This window comes from Mastigoproctus giganteus, chromosome 5, assembly GCF_048544385.1.
Source record: "Mastigoproctus giganteus isolate SK-2022 chromosome 5, ASM4854438v1, whole genome shotgun sequence".
In the NCBI taxonomy this organism is placed as follows: Eukaryota; Metazoa; Arthropoda; class Arachnida; order Uropygi; family Thelyphonidae; genus Mastigoproctus; species Mastigoproctus giganteus.
The window spans coordinates 117,594,227-117,613,370 of record NC_143579.1 but is presented as its reverse complement, the minus strand read 5'-3'; the positions used below and the strand labels follow the sequence as shown (position 1 = coordinate 117,613,370).

At 39.5% G+C, this 19,144-nt stretch overlaps 1 protein-coding gene across 4 annotated transcripts in view; it reads right to left on the bottom strand.

Moving 5' to 3' along the window:
• LOC150085658 (LIM domain-binding protein 2-like) overlaps positions 1 to 19,144 on the bottom strand; it is a 323,298-nt gene that overhangs the window by 179,478 nt on the left and 124,676 nt on the right. For 3 of the 4 annotated variants that reach the window (XM_090373421.1, XM_090373423.1, XM_090373422.1), the window contains exon 4: positions 6,826 to 6,901. In XM_090373421.1, the coding sequence (XP_090229547.1) occupies positions 6,826 to 6,901 (76 nt within the window). Of the gene's footprint in view, positions 1 to 6,825; positions 6,902 to 7,747; positions 7,852 to 19,144 lie in introns of those variants that run through there. The other variant, XM_090373424.1, reaches the window with a different exon arrangement.

Below are 19,144 nucleotides of genomic sequence, written 5' to 3'. Positions count from 1 at the left end.
TTAACAGACTGTAAGCGGAAATGGATATCATTGAGATTAGAGCTAATGCAGCATCAGCCAAAAAAAAAAAAAAAAACAAAACCTTCCACTTCGCCCCTCCGTTTGTTCGAAATACCTGTCCAGCTGAGCCTTAAATTTATTTAGGCTATCAACTTCCACAACAAAGAATAGAAGTCTGTTCCACCAACCAACTACCCGCTGGCTAAAGGCAAATTTCCGCACATCTATCCTACATCTGTCTTTCCTCAGTTTGAATTTATGCCCTCTCAGGTGATTATTCTGAGCAATAGGCAGAATCCCATTAGCACTGAGCATGCTCAAACCATTCAAGGCTTTATACACCTCTATCAGATCACCTCACCGGTGCCTAGTCTCCAGACACTGTAATTTACAAAACTTAAAGCTTTTCTTCGTAAGAGCAACCCTTTGTTCCATTCACTAATCTTGTTGCCCTTCTCTGTACTCATTCCAGCAGCTCTACACCCTTCTTGAAATGCAGCCTCCAGACCTGTATACAGTACTCAAGGTGTGGTCTGACCATTGCCTTATACAAGGGAATAATCACCTCCTTATCCATGCTACAAAAATTCCTGTATATCATTGATACCAGAATTGATATCATTGAATTGACACCATGAGCAACTCTTACAGCCCGTCTGCACTGCTCAGAGAACTTATCCCCAGGTCCTTTTCATTCTCTACCACTGTCAGTGTAGTACCACAGAGTTGGTACGCTGCTCTGGGGTTGCTGTTTCCCATATGTAGTACTTTACATTTGTCAATGTTAAACTTCATTTGCCACCTCTCAGCCCATCTGCTCAACCTTTCCAGATCCTGTTGCAGCAGCATAGCATCAGTAGTGTCCTTAACAACCCTGCCAACCTTTGTATCTTCTGCAAACTTGGACATTAAGCTTGATATACCATCACCAATATTATTTATAAATAAAGAAAACAATAATGGACTCAAAACTGAACCCTGAGGGACTCCACTAATAACATTAGTCCACAATGAGCAGTGTCCATTGATTACCACTCTCTGCCTTCTCCTCCTCAACCACCCCTTTATCCATAGCAGCAATTTGCCTCCAATGCCACACTGCTCCAATTTGTACAGCAGTCTTCCATGTGCAACAGTATCAAAAGCCTTTTTAAGATCCAAGTATATAATATAATATCAAAGTTATTCCCTGCATCCAGTTCTTTTGTGACTGCATCATAGTATCCAATCAAATTGGTCAGGCAAGACTTCCCCTTAACAAAACCATGATGTGTCCGAGCTATAACTGAAGTCTTGTCTAGATGATCCTGCAGTGCTTCTTTAACCAGTGCCTCCATTAATTTTCCTGGAACAGAAGTTAAACTCACAGGTCTATAATTACTTGTGTCAGCCTTTGATCCTCCTTTGTGAATTGGGGGTCACATTTGCACTTCTCCAGTCTATGGGTACCTCCCCTGAGTCCAAGGAAGCTCTCATAATTATGGCTAAGGGTTTGCTTACTTCCTTTGCTGCCTCCTTTAATATAACTGGATAGATCCCATCCACCCCAAGTGCTTTTCTTGTGTTTATCTTCAACAATTTCTCCTCCACTTTACTCTCAGTTATAACAAAATTATCTAGCTTACTGCCAGAGTTGAATACACCTCTGGCATTCCCCTTCCTGAATAACTCCTCATGTGTGAATGTCGATGCAAAATATTCATTTAGTTTGTTAGCTACCTGAGCAGGATCATCAATAGTTGAACCATCAATATCAAGTGGACCAATCTGATTCATCCCCTTTCCTTCTAGAGTTTACATAAGTAAAGAACTCTTTGCTGTTTTTCTTTGCATCCTTTGCCAAAGATTTCTTGTAATCTGTCTTCGCCTGCCTAACCTCCTTTGTAAACTTGGTTACAGATCAGCTTATATCTATCATAGGCTTCTGTTTCACGCATTAATTTATATGTATCCCATGCATTTTTCTTCTCTGCCATATGTCTCATTAGTTCATCTGACTTCCATTTAGTCCTAAACCTTGAACAATATTTCTTAGTTGGTATGTAAAGTCTAGTAGCTTCCAAGATACGTCCTTTGAATGCTTCCCATTTTGAATTTTCTGTGAGTCCCAGCAGTTCTTGAAATCCCACTGTATAGAATTTAAATATTCTCAGACCATCGTAGTCGCCTTTACGAAAGCAATAACCCTTCCCTTTACCCCTGATGGTAGTTACCTCTTTGAGTAAATCCCACTTCAGCACACTGTGATCACTGCCACCTAGTGGTTCCTCTATCTACAGATTCTTAATCCATGAAGAATCACTACTGATAATCAAATCAAGAGTATTACTCCTTCTAGTTGCCTCTCGAACATGCTGATGTAGAAAACAATCATCCAATAAATCCACAAAAGCCTTGCTAGTGTGTGAGTGACCAACCCACAAATTCCAGTCAATATCTGGGAAATTAAAATTTCCCCATTATAAGACTCTCTGATTTACTGGCCCACTATTTCCCAGTACAGTTTCTTATTATACTCATCAGAGTCATTAGGTCTATAGCACACTCCTACTCTCAATTTTGATCTCCCAATGCTTATGTCATACCAAACCGACTCGACACTGCACTGTCCAGCAATGTCGACTGGCTTTACTTCCTCGGATTTTTATGTGTTTCTTAACTAATAGCATAACCCCTCCTCTCTTCTTATCCTTTCTGTAGATGTTGTACTTCCCAAATTCCAGTTCTGCATTCCTTATATCTGTGTGACACCACGTCTCTGATATCCCAACAATATCCGCCTTTGATGCTTTGAGCAATACCTCAAATTCATCAAATTTATTTACCAAACTCCTAGCATTGGTGTACACACAAGTATACATGCACCTGTTCTTTTTCTTAGCTACCCTAACACAACCCATGTGTTTACTTGAACCGCAATGACTCCCAGCAGTCTCTGAAATATCCTGCATCTTGTTTTCCAGGCTTCTGCTCATTCCAATAGAAGCAGTGCAAGAATCACTTTCACCTCTGCCAGTGGCTACTGTTAATCTATTAGTCCTTGTATCCCCCCCCAAGCTAGCAGTTTTCCAACCCTCCTAACACTGTCTCGATAACATCAGCAAATATTCTTGCACCCTTTCTATTTAAGTGTATCCTTTAAGACGGCCTCCGTAGCCGAGTGGGCAGGAGCGGGAGTGCAGTAGCACACGCTCTTTGAGTAGACCGGGGTTCAAGCCCCTGACTGCTGAATACGGTCGATCTGCCAACCCGCACTGGACCAGCGTGGCAGATTATGGTCCATTTCCCTCAGCATGAATTGTTGAGGAGGCTTCCACCCTGCAGTGGGTTGATAATGGCTGCACTTTACTTTTTTTTTTTTTTTTTTTTTTTATCCCAGTAGAAGCAGTCCCTTCTGTTAACAAGTACAGACCAGGCTGAAAAAAAATTCTATCCCTTGAGCCTTTCACAATCTTTCCAGGGCCGAATTGATCGACAAGGCTCTCATCATATACTCCCTCCTATCGTGTCTGGGCAGAATTGCAAACACTTTCAAATTCAACCCTAATTCATGGCTTTTTTTCAACAGTGACCTGTACTTGTTAAGTAATTCTGCCGGTCTCCTACTCTTAATATCATTAGTGCCAATGTGTACAACTATATCACCTTTTGTGTCCTTAAAAGATGATAACCGTTCTGCAATGTCATCAACCTTTGCCCCTGGCAGACATACCCTGCTCCTGTACTACCCATCCTTTTTATACTACCTATCCCTGTTTCCCTGACAATAGAGACACCAACAACTACTGGTTAAGATCCTAAGATGGATTGCTGTGCAGCTGCTGGGCAGAAGGCAGAGGACTGATTAATGGATATTCTTCAGATTGGTGTAACATCAAGGGTGGGGACTCTCAGGGATTGGGTTCTTGAACCACTTTCTCATTTTCATAAATGACAACAACAAAAGGGATAGAAGGCATGCTGTCAAAATTTGAAGACGATATAAAAATTGGCAGAGTCATTAAAAATCAGTGCCAAGCAGAGCTTCTTCAAAGATGGTCAGAGAAGTGGGTGGCAGCTGTTTTAATGCTGCTAAATGCAGGGTCTTATACTTTGGGAATAGCAACCCACAAAATAAATTATACATACGGTAGGGTTGAATTAAAAAGTGGAGGAGGAGGAAAGGGATCTGGGAGTTACAATATGGGCAGATAACGTTTTCTGAACAGAAAAACACACAGCCAGGAAAGCCCATGGTGTCTTATTGATGATTTATTCAACGTTATCCTGTGGAGATGGGAGGTCATAATCCACTGTATAAGTCAATTGTAGGACCACATTTGGAATACTATGTTCAAGTATGAAGACCTCATCTGAAGAAACATTGAGCTTCTTGAAAGGGCCCAAAGACAGGTAACTTGAATGGTGAGATCGGCAGGAAGAGGACCATATGAGGAAAGACATTATGTGAGCTACAGAGCTTGGCAACCAGGCACCTCAGAGGTGACCTGATTGAGGTTTATAAAGCTCTGATGGAGAATTAGTAAAATGAATGAATGAATGTGGAATTGTCACTGTTATAAGGAATTCCAGAACTAGGGTGTCAAATTCAAATTATAGGGGGGGGGGGTTTAGATTATATTGTAGGAAGTTATATTCAAAAAATTCAAATTGAGGAAAGACAGATGTAGGATAGACGTGCGGAAATTTGCCTTTAGCCAGCGGGTGGTTGGTTGGTGGAACAGACTTCCATCCCTTGTGGTGGAGGTTGATAGCCTAAATAAGTTTAAGGCTCAGCTGGACAGGTAGTTTGAACGAACAGAGGGGTGAAGTGGAAGAGGGTTTTTTTTTTTTTTTTTTTGGCTGATGCTGCATAAGCTTGCTTTCTTGCATCAAATGCCTCTACTAATGCTAATGCTAAAAAAAAGTTTTCTTTCAGCCAGCAAGCAAGTCGTTGATTGTTGGAACAAGTTACCCCACAGGTAGTTGGTTGAGGTTGACAGTTTAAATAAATTCAAAGGTTAAGTGAATATATCATGAATGCTCGTACTCTTAAAGTGATGAAATTCTTACACAACTTACATCACGGAACGTTCATCCAGACCTGATGGTTTTTAACAGAAACCTGGTTCTTTCCTGAAATTTCAATTCAAATTTACGATTATTCACTCTTTCATCATTGCAGATGCATTTCAAAACAAGGAGTTGATACTTATGTTCACAATCATCTGTGTTTCTCAGCCTTTCCCTACTCTGCCAAATTAAGCTTGTGAATTCACTTTTATTCACATTGCTTCTTTTGTGGATGGAAATCACCATGGAAATTTATCCTCATGTGGACAGATTTTCTTGTATTGAACTCCTCAAACTTTGCAGGTAGTGTTTGAAATTTTCTAATATTTGAAGTGTACATTAATTTTTTCCATTTATTCATGGTCCATCTGTTATTGAAATACCTGCACTTCAGAACTGCATACGTTTTATTTTGTTATCTGTATCTCTTTTCTAAGAGAAAAAACACTAAAAAGCCTTTCACTTACATGTCTCCCTCCCTTCTTGCTGTTAACTCCCGATAAATGCAACAAAAAAAGGGAGAGATTATTATTATTTTCTAATTGGTTATTAAAATGTCTATATTCAACGTTTGTTGTTTTAACCACAAAAAGTCTCTCACAATCAACTACTCATTAGATGGCAACCTTAAATACCAATATGCATAATTTTCAATCACATTCATGTACTTTTAAAAAATGCAATTTGTTATGTGAATAAAACAATAAGGCTAATCTCTGATATAATGGAGATAAAATATTCCTGGAAATTAATTGTTAATGACAATTAAAATTAATGTTTTTCATTACACGAACATACTGCAAGTTTTTTGCAGGGTGAGGGGGGAGGCTGGAATTTTCTGCTGGAATCATTAAGCTTTAATCATCATGTCACAGTCAAAAATCCACATCATACTGATCACAGAGGAAGGGAGGAGAGTTATAGCTCCTTTAGTCCCTACCTGGGATTACCCCTGACAGCAAGTATGTTTGCCAGGCACTGCTGTTCCCTATATGCAAAAAAATAAATAAATAAAATAAAATAAATTTCAAATTTGAAGTGTACATTCATTTTTCCATTTATTCACGGTCCATCTGTTATTGAAATACCTGCCCATTTTCAGAACTGCATCATTAGATGGCAACCTTAAATACCAATATGCATAATTTTCAATGACATTCATGTAATCAAATTAATTAACTGGGAATTCACCTCATAAAGCAATGTTTAATTTTAATTGCATTGTTAATAACGATACCTATGTTCCTATCTATTCTCATTTTTGAAGTAATAGTTAATGGAATCACAAACCATTTCACTTTTCTTTTTCGATAAATTATTCTAAAATATAAACACTGACTACATTAATATTAAAATATTAACTATTGTAAATTTAAATTGTACATCAATATTTTAAAAATTTAATGATGTGGCTTCAGGTGATATCATGATCCAAAATATGAAGAATAGTATATAAGTGATTTACTACCTGAAATTAGTCTCATATGTACTACACGATTTTGTCACTATTGTTTATAGTTAAGGACGTATAGTTCTGACAATCATTAAACATTAACCCAAATTTACAATTACAACACGGGGGGGGGGGTACCATAGTTTATCTGGGTAATGCAGAATTAAAAAGTGCATTAAAAAATAACTGCTACTTGTTACCATTCCAAAAACAGCTACTATTTAGGGTTTCAAAAAACAGTTAATCTGATTTTATAAGATTCATATTCAGTAATTTTTTAAAAAAGAATTTAAAATTCAAGTAAACTATTTTTTACTAACCTCTGTCCTTTGTTGAAGTCTCTTGTTCATTTCATATATTCGATAATCCGGTTGGCCAAAATATGGTGTATGCCTCCTGAAATAAGACGAAAATGGCGATGAGTAGAAAGGGTCAGCCACAGGACCGCCGGTCATTGCTTGATTAAACATTGGCTTCATCTGGTGTAAAACAACGCGAGATCACAGTTTATACCACAATAATCCACTTGTTACTGCATTCAGCGAACCAAACGTTTCTCTCAAACGCGCTCAAAGTAATATTTAAAAATGTATCTGTCGCTATGGATAATTCATAAACATGTAGTTTACGGTAATAAATACAATCTTTACAAGATAGCAAACAAATATATTGCTAGGTAATTCACTCACATTCATTCAAATATTACAGTAATATACATCTATCATTATAAATCCTCTTCCTCAGATCCATTACGATTTTGGGGCATTTGGATGACTTCTCTACATGCATTTTCTCTTAGAAATAAAAGATGGTAACCAGTTATCAATTAGCGCTCCTTGCTGCACCCGAAATGTTAGTCTAATCATTTTAATTCTGAAAATTATAAATGGTTATGTCCGTTACTTGCATTACTAAAATGGCTAACGAAGACGACCACGTGGTAGAGCAGAATGGAAGCACACTGAACCATTGTGCATCATATATGGGAAACCAAAAAGATTTTTTTCTAATAACTGCATGTCCAGAAGCATTTCTTCTCACTCATTTGTAGTTGTAAAACTCAAGGTGTGTAAATACAGTACAAGCCTACCGAAACATTACTCTAATGACTAGCAGAAATATTACACAGAACAGCAAGAGCAGTCAACGCCACCACGAAGAACTGTCAATAAATAAATGGTAAATGTTAAGAAAAGTATTGCATGTTGATATTCCAATAAAATTAGTGACTTAGCTGCATACTTTTTCATCTAGGTTGTAATTAGGATTTTCCACGAGAAACGAGGTCGCATAGTCCAAGACATAACGACCTCTCCCTCAAACTCGGGGTCGAATTCACTCCTTGCCCGGGCTACTGTAGCATCCACGCGGTCTGAGGCCTGTACAACTCACCAGGAGCTCACGTCCGGGAAGCGTGGCGACGCTGGTGTACGTGTATGACCTTGCTTAGGTGTGGGTCGTACCACTTCTATAGGAGCAGGGGAGGGTGTGGTAATGTCCACATCCTTAGGACGTACGTTTCACTTTTGAAACAACAACTTCTTATAGCTTAGTATCAGCGTTTCTTCTGTATGCAATAGAAAGCCGATGAATTCATTACAGAAACCATAACTGAATATTTAAAAACTGTCTGTAATTAAATGCTACTAGCTTCTACGAAGTGCAATAATCACACTATTTTCTTGTTTTATGATTATATACTTGTTAAACGGCAGAACACAATTGAACGATCGTCCATTAAAAAAAAAAAAAAAAACACTACTGAAATGTGTCAAAGACTTCAAAAACGATACTTTTATTATTGATTACTTTCAGGTGGAAAAATAAATATGATTCTTTAATACATAATTTTGTCGCTATATATAACACCAGCTGATCCAGTCAGTTTTTTTTTGGGGGGGGGCTATGTAGCAATGACGATATATTTCTAGAAGGGCGGATTAACGATGATATGTGTGGCTGAGAGTAAATGAAAACTGCGTTCGAATTTAGCTGGAATCTCTAATGTTTAACTAGTCATTATATTTAATGCCAGGGGCTCACATCTGGTGAGTATAGGCTTGGCACACCCAGGGTCCTGAGCTGAATATCATCATTCTTCTCTTTCTTGGTGATTCCCTTGTACTTCTCTCTCTCGGTAATTCAGAATTTTTTTTTTTTTTTTTTTTTAACTTGAGCAGCATAAGCCTGACTCCTTGGTTGCAAGGAGTCAGGGATCCTGACTTCTGGCTTAATATGGCTGTTAAAAATCACATATGTACTGATCAGCAACCTGCCGGGGAGCCCCGAATTTATAATTTTGCCTCTGCATACGAGCAGCATGGTAATTTTGTCTCTGAGGCTCCGAGGGAACGTTCGCGCCTGCAGGATCCACCACTGGTATAGCTATTAATGGTTAAAGATGTTTTGACAGGCAGACCGGAACATTTTCTTTTAAATTTTGATATCAGTACATGCGTAATATATATATATATATTTACAGAAAATTCTTATATAATCATTTTTATTAATCAGTTCGTTTATCAACTGCACTGATAAGTAGCAACTAGGCCTTCCAAGTGCTCAAGAACAAAAAACAAAAAAAAAAAAAAAAAAAACCAGTAAATCCTAGCTAATCCGATTAATTGGGGGATAGGTCATCCGAATTAGTGAAGCAAAGGATAGCCCTAAAAGACAAAAACACTTAGAACACAAATAAATAGAAAATTTAATGATATTGATTACATTGCTACATAGTCCCCCCCCCAAAAAAAAACAACACACACACACATATATATATATATATATATATATATATATATATATATATATATATATCACTGTAGAGCCTTTATTTAAAAAAACTATAAGAAGACAATACATTTATCCACCGATAGAAAGATAAATATATTGTGTTTTATATTTATCAGGTGGCGTTGGCGTCGAACGCCACCTGATCGTTGCTGTGAATACTGCTTAAATATAGCTTCTTCCAGCAACACTTTCGGCTTTTTTAATGTCTGTCAATTTGATACACTGCTTTTATCACTCCCCAAATCGAATTTTAAAGCAAATGTCTTTATAGATTCTTTTTTTTTTTTTTTTTTTTAATATCTGACAGAGCCTGTTGGCCAATACCAAATTCTTCAGCAATTTTTTTTTCCAGGAACGCCATTTTCAAGTTGTTCTATCACTCTGAGCTTGTTAACGATAGTTAAAGTAACGTGTTTTCTTTTTATTCCACGTCTTAATTCTTTAGAACTAATAATTATACAATTATGAGTTCTAAAGTTTGGAATCACCAAGAAACTCATAATTATACAATTATGAGTTTCTTGGTGATTCCATTCTACTTCTCTCTCTCGGTAACTCAGAAATTTTTTTTTTAGCTGGTGCAGCATAAGCCTCAAGCTTCCTTGCACTATATGGCTGGTAATAATAATAATAATATACATATGTACATACAGGGGCGTGGCTACCGTACAGCAAAAGTAGCCAAAGCCTAGGGGCCCTACGTCACCAGGACCCATAAACAGATGCAAGTAGGGGCCGCCCCTACTACGTTAGGGCCTATAGACAGACGCAACATGTAATGAAAATATTTTTCTCACTGAGCTCCTCAACAATGTTATACATCTAGAATAAGGAAGGAATTTTTGCATCTTATCGCCAAAACATAACAAATCCAGGCGGCGGCAGTCTTTATTTTGCTTTTACAAATGCAACTTTGTATAGTGATCAGACATCCGTTCGGTTACTGTAATTGTATGCGTCGTATCGTATGGTGTTCGCAATTCCCCAACTTGATAGGGGGGGGGGGGATAGAGGCCCCACCGTATACGAATATTTAGCCATATACGGTGGTCAAAAGTTGTTAGTTGATTAATTTCGATTCAAGTTAGTTCAAGTCATTATCAAGACAGCAATTAACATACAAAAATGTATTTGTTTATTATTGCTATTTGTATTTAAAATATAAAGTTTAAAATTAAATTAATAAAATTTTTGGTTAAAAATGGATAAAAAGAAAAAGGGGCAGAGTGGAGCCCAAAAAAAGAACAATAAAGAAAGCAAAAGAACAAGCAGTCAATAAATTACCTAAATAAGATCATTTCTTTACAAAACACGGTAATGAATTATGTCCAGAAGAAGTTAAAGAAAAGACCAGTACTGAATTGGAAAATGCGGAAAAGAATGCTGCTGGTGTAAATATATATCTGCGGATCATTTAAATCAAGCAGGGTCATCAAACGAAAAACAATTCAACAATAATAGATATGCCTTTGTCGGAAATTAGTGTTGAACGCACTGCATCGTTTATTCCCTCAAGCGATCTTGGAGAATACGTGGACATCAACATTTCCGATGAAACAAAAAGAAACATTAGAGTTTGTCACCTCAGAGACCTAAAGGACCATTTCCAAGGGATCCTGAACAACAAAATAGAAGTTTTAGTGACACTTACTTCTATTCAACTTCAACGTATGGTCCAGTTCCTCGTTTCGTGGCTGTGCTACTCCAGACTACAAGATTGGAAAAATCTATCTTTTCGGATAAAACTCAGTGTTTCTCAACAACATATCGAGGCATGTACTATACATGAAATGTGGCAAAGAACGATAAAGATCTTGAGGAACAAGTAAGTAAGATACAGATCCTCATTTCGGAAAATGAGATTATTTCGGATAATGCTTATGTTGGCTAAAAATCGTTTAATATTTCGTGGTTATCGGGAATGATTTTCGGAAGATTACAACAGCAATTTTTTATCACAAGTCCGTTTAATTTCCTACTATGATGACGTAATGAAACAAATTATTAATAAGCCATCTAGTTCAGTAATTTATTTTAAGCCCCACTATACAAAACGAGTTAATATAATGTTTAGGTACATTCTATTAACTCATTTTGTGTTACACTCAAAATTAATTCAGCACCATTCTATTCACCAATTTTGGATATTACTCAAGATCTCACAAAAATAAAAGATCAATTAAGTTATATTGTACGACATGTTCACATAATTCGCGACGAAAATGAAAAATCCAAAGACTTTGAAATTTGTGAAACGTTTTTAGAATTCTATGACATAAATGATCATTCGGCAGAAATGATGACGGATAATATAATGAAAATATTACACAAACTACATGTTCCCATTGAAAAATGTTATGATCAGGGATATGATGGGGCTAATACCACGAGTGGGGTTTATAATGGTGTGCAGTCACGCATTAAAAGGATCCAATCAAATGCAGAGTGCATTGTACAAGTCACAATTTAAATTTAATTATTAATGATAGCGTACATTGTTGTAATAACGTTTCATCGTTTTTTGACATTCTTCAAAATTTGTATAATTTTTTTGGAAATAGTACAAAAAGATGGGATCTTCTTTCTAAATTTACTGGGGAATCTGAAGTTACATAAAAAAAAAAAAAAAAAACTCAACCCTACTCGCTGATCTGCTAGATTACAGTCTATAACTGTGAAAGTTCGTTTTGCGGATATTATAAAAGCTTTAATAGAAATTAATCTTAAATCAACTAAAAAAGCAGACCGAGACGAAGCGCGTAGCATAATGAAGCAAATGATTAACCCTAGGGGCTCACATCTGGTGAGTATGGGCTTGGCACACCTAGGGTCCTGAGCTGGATATCATCACTCTTCTCTTTCTTCGTGATTCCCTTCTACTCTCGTTCTCTCTCGGGGTAATTCAGAATTTTTTTTTTTTTTTTTTTTTTTTTGCCTTGTGCAGCACAGCATAAGCCACAGGCTTCCCTGCACCATACAGCTAATAATAATAATAATAACACTGCACCAGGGAAAATTAGTTGGCCGAAACTACCAGCTGCTAACTGGTAAAGAGATGGAAGCTATGACAGAAGGAAAGATCTACAGATACCCAGGGATGATGCAGGCTCAGCAGTTAGAGCACAAGGAAATCAAGAAGTGCCTGACCGAAAAATATCATCAGAAACTCAGAAGCCTGCTGAAAGCAAAACTGAACGGAGGGAACACAGTTAAAGCCATAAACAACTATGCAGCTCCAGTACTAACATACACCTTCGGGGTCATTGATTGGACTAACACCGAGCTAGAAGATATCATGCGAAAGACAAGGCCAATGATGACCAAGAGCCACCAACACCACCCGAAGTCAGCAGTGGAGAGACTAACAATAACTCGGAAAGAGGGAGGAAGGGGGCTGATAGAGCAACAGAAAACAGCGCTAGTTAACCTGAAGGATTATTTCGAGAACAACACAGCACCACTCCACCAGATCATAAGGAAGATAGATAAGTGGTATACCCCACTCCACCTAAGCGAGGAACCCCCTCCCACCCAGACGGTACAAGAAACGAAGTTAGAAAGATGGGCAAAGAAGACACTCCATAGCAGACACTACAATGACCTCCATCAAGATCACATCGATAACATTGCTTCCAGTGCATGGCTCACAAGCGGGACGCTCTTCCCCGAGACTGAAGGATTCATGTTGGCCAGGTAATCAACACCAGAAACTATAGAAAATACATCGCAAAGAAGCCCGGAATGTCAGCTGACACATGTCGATGATGGCCTCAGAAACTATCTAACACATCACCGCGGGGTCCAAGGTGATCACACAGACTGAGTACACTCACAGACATGACCAGGTAGCCAGGAAAATACATCAGAAGCTAGCGAGGAAATACCAGTTGACCAAAGAAAGTGTACCATACTACAAGTACGAATCCCAGGCAGTACTAGAGACCCGAACCCACAAGCTGTACTGGGACCGCGCCATAATAATGGATAAGACCATTCCGCACAACAGACTGGACATAACCCTTGTGGACAAGATGGAAAAGGCTACCTACCTGACTGACATAGCGGTGCCCAACGCAAACAATGTCCAGAAAACCCATTAGGAAAAAATTAGGAAGTACACGAACCTGAGACATGAGGTCAAGGAGATGTGGCACATGCAAGTAGTATCGACCATCCCGATCATCGTGTCAACTACCGGTATGGTACCAAAGACTCTACATAGCAGCCTTGCAGCAATAGGTCTCCCCGAGAACACACACCTACAAGGAACTCCAGAAAGTCGCAATCCTGAACACCTGTAGCATAGTCAGAGATTTCCTCGACCAACAGTAATATCAGACATTACAACCACTCTGCGTACTTGGTAGCAGTACCCGTCACGGAGTGGAATCCCCCAATGAGGGAGAAATAATATAAGAGCAACAATAATAATAATAATAATAATATTTGATTTTATTTGCATTTGTATATTTTTGAATAACGTGATGTGCGAAATTAATTATGCTTCAAAAACTCTAGAGAAGTATGATATAGTCCTTGATCAATGTACTTCTGTATTGGATAGAGTCAGTAAAAATTTACAAAACATTCGAACTTCATACGAATCTGAGAAAATTGCCAAGGAGTTATTATTATTAGTCATATGGTGCAAGGAAGCCTGAGGCTTATGCTGCACCAGTCAAACAAAAAAATTTCTGAATTACCCGGAGTGAGAGAGATAAGCAGAAGGGAATCACCAAGAAAAAGAAGAATAATAATGGTATCCAGCTCAGAACCCTGGGTGTGCTAAGCCAAGCCCATATTGCTTCTCCTGTGAAACAACTGTTACTCTCAGCTTTTGGAGAGAATCGAGTGATAAGCCGTCACTTTCAGCATGAATAGCCACCATTGTCTCCAGACCTCACGCCCTGCAATTTTTGGTTATGGGGCTACCTGAAGTCACGGGTTTACAGAGATCACCCAACGTCACTGGCAATGCTAAAAGACTCTATACGACGACAGGTATCAATGATACCTCCAGAAATGCTGTTTCATGCTGTCCATAACGTCGTTCGAGCACTGCCTGAAAACAAATGTTTTCAGGCAGTGCTCGAAACGAAGGCCACCACATTGAATATTTACTATAATGAGGTGCTTTGTGGTGTTAAAGTTCAAGCGCCACCTGCTGGACATATTCGGAAATAATTGACATTCTTTCTGGAAAAAAAAACATGTAATTTTATGCATTTCTGCGCTAATCTCGTTACCATACGTCAAAAATTCACTGAAATACCAATTCTTTAATTGTTTACTGACTTTTGGGTCACCCTGTATATACACACACACACACACACACACACACACACACAGTAAACCCTCGATTTGAAGTACCCCGATATAAAGGATTTCGGATTTAACGGACCAGACAAATAATAATACAGTAGTGTACATATTAATCTCAACCATTTGTTTTTTTTTAGGTTATACGAAACCTCAGGTATTATTATTAATTAAAAATTAATAACAATAATTACCTATTTCCATTATTGTTTTGATAAATATCTACTTTTATTTTTATAATCAAATTCAAGAAATTGTAGTCAGGAAATTATTTTTTATTCTTTCAGAAAACGTGTTCAAATAACTGTTTTCCCAGATTACAGATAAGAGCAGGTGGTGACGTGCGAGCTGAACGTGACTCGGGACACTAAACTGCAGGTCTACCGACTCGCTTTGTTTCGGTCTCGGTTTGCCTCAAGCTATTTCGTGCGGTTAAGTTGTATACAGAGTGTTTCTGTGATTTATGAATTGTGACTTTATTTATTAAATAATTTGCAATCCTGACAATTTAAAATGGCATCAAGTGACAGAGAAGTTAATAGAAAGTGTGTGAACTTAAATGTCGCACAGAAATTAGAGCTAATTGAAAAATGAGAACAAAGTGTCTCAGTATTATTATTATTATTATTATTATTAGCCATATGGTGCAAGGCAGCCTGAGGCTTATGCTGCACCAGCCAAAAAAAAAAAAAAAAAAAATTCTCTCTCTCACTCTGAGAGAGAGAGAGAGAGAGAGAGAGAGAGAGAGAGAGAGAGAAAGAGAGAGTGGGGGGGGGGGAGAAAAAGTAGAAGGGAATCACCAAGAAAGAGAAGAATGATGATATTCAGCTCAGGACCCTGGGTTTGCCAAGCCCATACTCACCAGATGTGAATCCCTGGGGTGGTAGCTCGTGTTTGTGAAATTTAAGGCGTAAAAAAACAAACTGTTTCTGATATCCGTAAATCAAAGGTCAAATTGCAACATAATTTTATATTGTACAGTACTGTATATTGTATTAAAGCTTTTTTTCACATTAAGAAAATAAAAAGTGCTTCCCCCAGGTTACATTCGATTTAACGGACTTTCGGCATTAAAGGACACCCCTTCTCCCCTATTAGTCCGTTAAATCGAGAGTTTACAGTATATATATATATATATATATATACAGGGTGCTCAGAAATATTGGTACAAACGTTCAGGGGAGGTAGGTAACATTTAAAGGAATGTGAATCGCATAGGAACCCATAACCGGAAACGTCACGGGAAAGTAGTAGCAGAGGCACAAGAAGCAGAAATGACACAAGACAGTAATTAGTGGCAAACATTTATTTGATATAATATTAACAATGGAGTACGAGATGGATGCATTTCATGATGTTACAAAAGATGCTCGAAGGTTCCACCATGAGACGCGATGCATGCGTGACACCGACGCAGCATGGATTGCCGGACACAGTCGAACACACCTGGAGTTTCTTTGACAGTAGCAGCAGCGCAGACGAGTCTCGCCACGAGATTCATTTCCGTCTCCACAGGCGATTCATGCACGATAGATTTGAGGGTCCCCCACAGAAAGAAATCAAGGCTAGATAAATCAGGTGAGCGTGGGAACCAGGCAACGTGTTCACCACGGCCAATCCATCGACGCCCAAAACGCCTGTTCAAATGGTCACGAACACACCTTCCATAATGGGCAGGCGCCCCATCATGTTGAAACCAAATGTTCCAGCAAATGGTTTCGTTTGCTGGAACACCACGGCCAATCCATCGACGCCCAAAACGCCTGTTCAAATGGTCACGAACACACCTTCCATAATGGGCAGGCGCCCCATCATGTTGAAACCAAATGTTCCAGCAAACGAAACCATTTGCTGGAACATCGTCAAGTAACCTTGGTAGAACTTGTTCAAGAAAGATCCGATATTTAGCGGAGTTCATGCTGGATGGTAACAGGTATGGGCAGACTAAGCAGTCACCGACCACACATTTATTGCAAGCGATGTTGTGCTGCATGGCACACCGTGTGGGTTGTCGTGAGCCCACAAATGAGCATTGTGCTGATTGAATAAGCCTTCCCGAGTGAAATAAGCCTCATCCGTGAACAAAACAAAATCTGGAAAATTCAAGTCTTGAACACTTTCTTGGAGAAGCCACACGTGCAGGATGATCATGGGGGAGCAGTAACTGAACTCTTTGGAGATGAAAGGGGTGTAAGGAATCGTCGTGCCAGACACGCTGTACACTGCAATGGGACACTCCTAAGGCAGAGGCAACGGCACATGTGCTGGTAGTAGGATTATTCTGGACGGCATTCAGCACACTTTATTCCATGGCGGGAGTTCGCTTCGAAAGTGGTCTGCTCGCACTACTCCTGTTACCTCTAAATGACTCATAATCGCACAAATTTTGATGCACACGCGCAAACGAACGGTGGTCCGGTACATGTCTGTCTGGGAAGCGTTCTCCATAAATTCGTTGAGCGGCTCGTCCATTGCCCTCTGCTAATCCATCTCACAGTTCGTATATTGATGCATGCTCTTCGTGCGGCGACTACTGCTTGAATGAGTAAACCAGAAATTTTCCCTCTCGCGAACTGATGAACAGCGCCGTTTAGCGACTACCGGTGCCAAGCGGCACCAGGGGTTTCCCCCATCTCCGCGTTGCTTTCATTGTAGGTGTGCCAGTTCACTGGAAAGGCCAGAGATTTAAAAGTGTGTGGATATTGTATATGTACAGTGCTATGTACCTTTGTTCTTCTGGCCATTTAGCCGCTGGACCCCTGCTGAGGCCCAACGTTGTCCACACTCAGCCCCGTGGAGGCAGGCCAGGTATATCAGCATTATAATTAATTACTCTGGCAGAACCGGCCTCCGTAGCCGAGTGGGCAGGAGCGGGAGTGCAGTAGCACACGCTCTTTGAGTAGACCAGGGTTCAAGTCCCTAACTGCTGAATACGGTCGATCTGCCAACCCGCACTGGACCAGTGGTAGATTATGGTCCATTTCCCTCAACATGAATTGTTGAGGAGGCTTCCATCCTGCAGTGGGTTGATAATGGCTGCACCTTACTTACTTACTTACTTACTCTGGCAGGTCCTGCCACCTAATTTCCTGAGATTTCAGTGGCTAGGACCTAAAAAAAAAAAAAATTGATCTTTCGCGTGGGGGGGGGGGGTAAGAGTGCTAGGATTTGAAAGGCCGAAACTATTGGCAAACAGTAATTTGGACGTGTAGGGCAATCGCTTGTGTACAGATAGAGTAGGGGAGGGAGACTGAAGACTGGGGGAGAGAGACAGAAATATGGAGTCAATAGGGAAGGCGACCCCAATAGGTGTCAGTGGGGCATGCCCATGCCCCACCAGAAGGAAAAATGGGGGTGGCGAGGAAGGGAGGAGACAAGAGGTCAGGCACCTTCCCCCCCCTGCCAGGGAAGTGGAGTGAAAAGAAAGCCAGGAAAGAGTGCCCAGCTCGGTCGCCAATTGGCACACTGGCAGCAAATCTGCTGTTCAAGGTGGGGAAAAAGATATGGGTCCAACGAAGCAGTCGGAACCAGTTCCCCGATGTCATTCATTGGCTATGTGTCCATCCAGGTAGGTTGAGGTCAGTCACATTTATGGGTTATATACACGACCAGGGTAGTCTCATGGAGTGTCTCTTTTGCATCCCGGATGGGTCTGGTCCGTTGATCCTGTTTCCATCATCGGGAAGGGTGGTCTAGTGCTGCTTATAGTCCGGTGTTGTGGAAGTTTAATGTCTGCTACAAGGCATACTGTGCCCTTAGTTCCTGATCGCAGAACAGGTTCTTCTTCTGGCAAAGAGTTCCTGTGCAAATCTTGTGAGGTTCTTATATTCTTCGCTTGTGTCCAAGAGATGATGCTCCTGGCCTCGCGGCACGTAGGTCAATTTTGACCTTGCCGTTTCCGGTAATGGATTCCTATACGATTCACATTCCTTTACATGTTACCTACCTCCCCTAAACGTTTGTACCAATATTTTTGGCCGACCGGGCTAGCCGGATGGGTAAAGTGCCTACCTGGCAACCTAAAGGTCGCGGGGTCGAATCCCGCTTCGGGCTTGGATCAAAGTACTGCAAAAACCTTGGGAGGTGCATTATGGCCACAGAAGCTGATGCGCCAACTACCAAAAAAAAAAAAAAAAAAAAATATATATATATATATATATATATATTTTTTTTTTTTTTTTTTTTTTTGAGAAATCCTGTACACACACACACTTCAATCCGTTTAAGAGATGGCGACAGTAGTCTGCAACACAGATGTTCACATTTTCTATATTCGGAATTAACCAACTGTATTTCGTTCAGCACCTATTTCTAACATAATATAGATCTCATTTTAGGTGAAATTAGGTTTTATTTTTATTATAATTTATTTTTTGTGAAACTGGCAGATACTTCCATTACAATAGATCTTTTAGAAACGTCTGGACATCTGGCAACTATGTATAACCAGAGTTCTCGCGGCAGCATAATAGTTATCTGAACCATTCTCCGACAGCTGCCGAAAAAGCCCAAGTTCAACTCCAATGA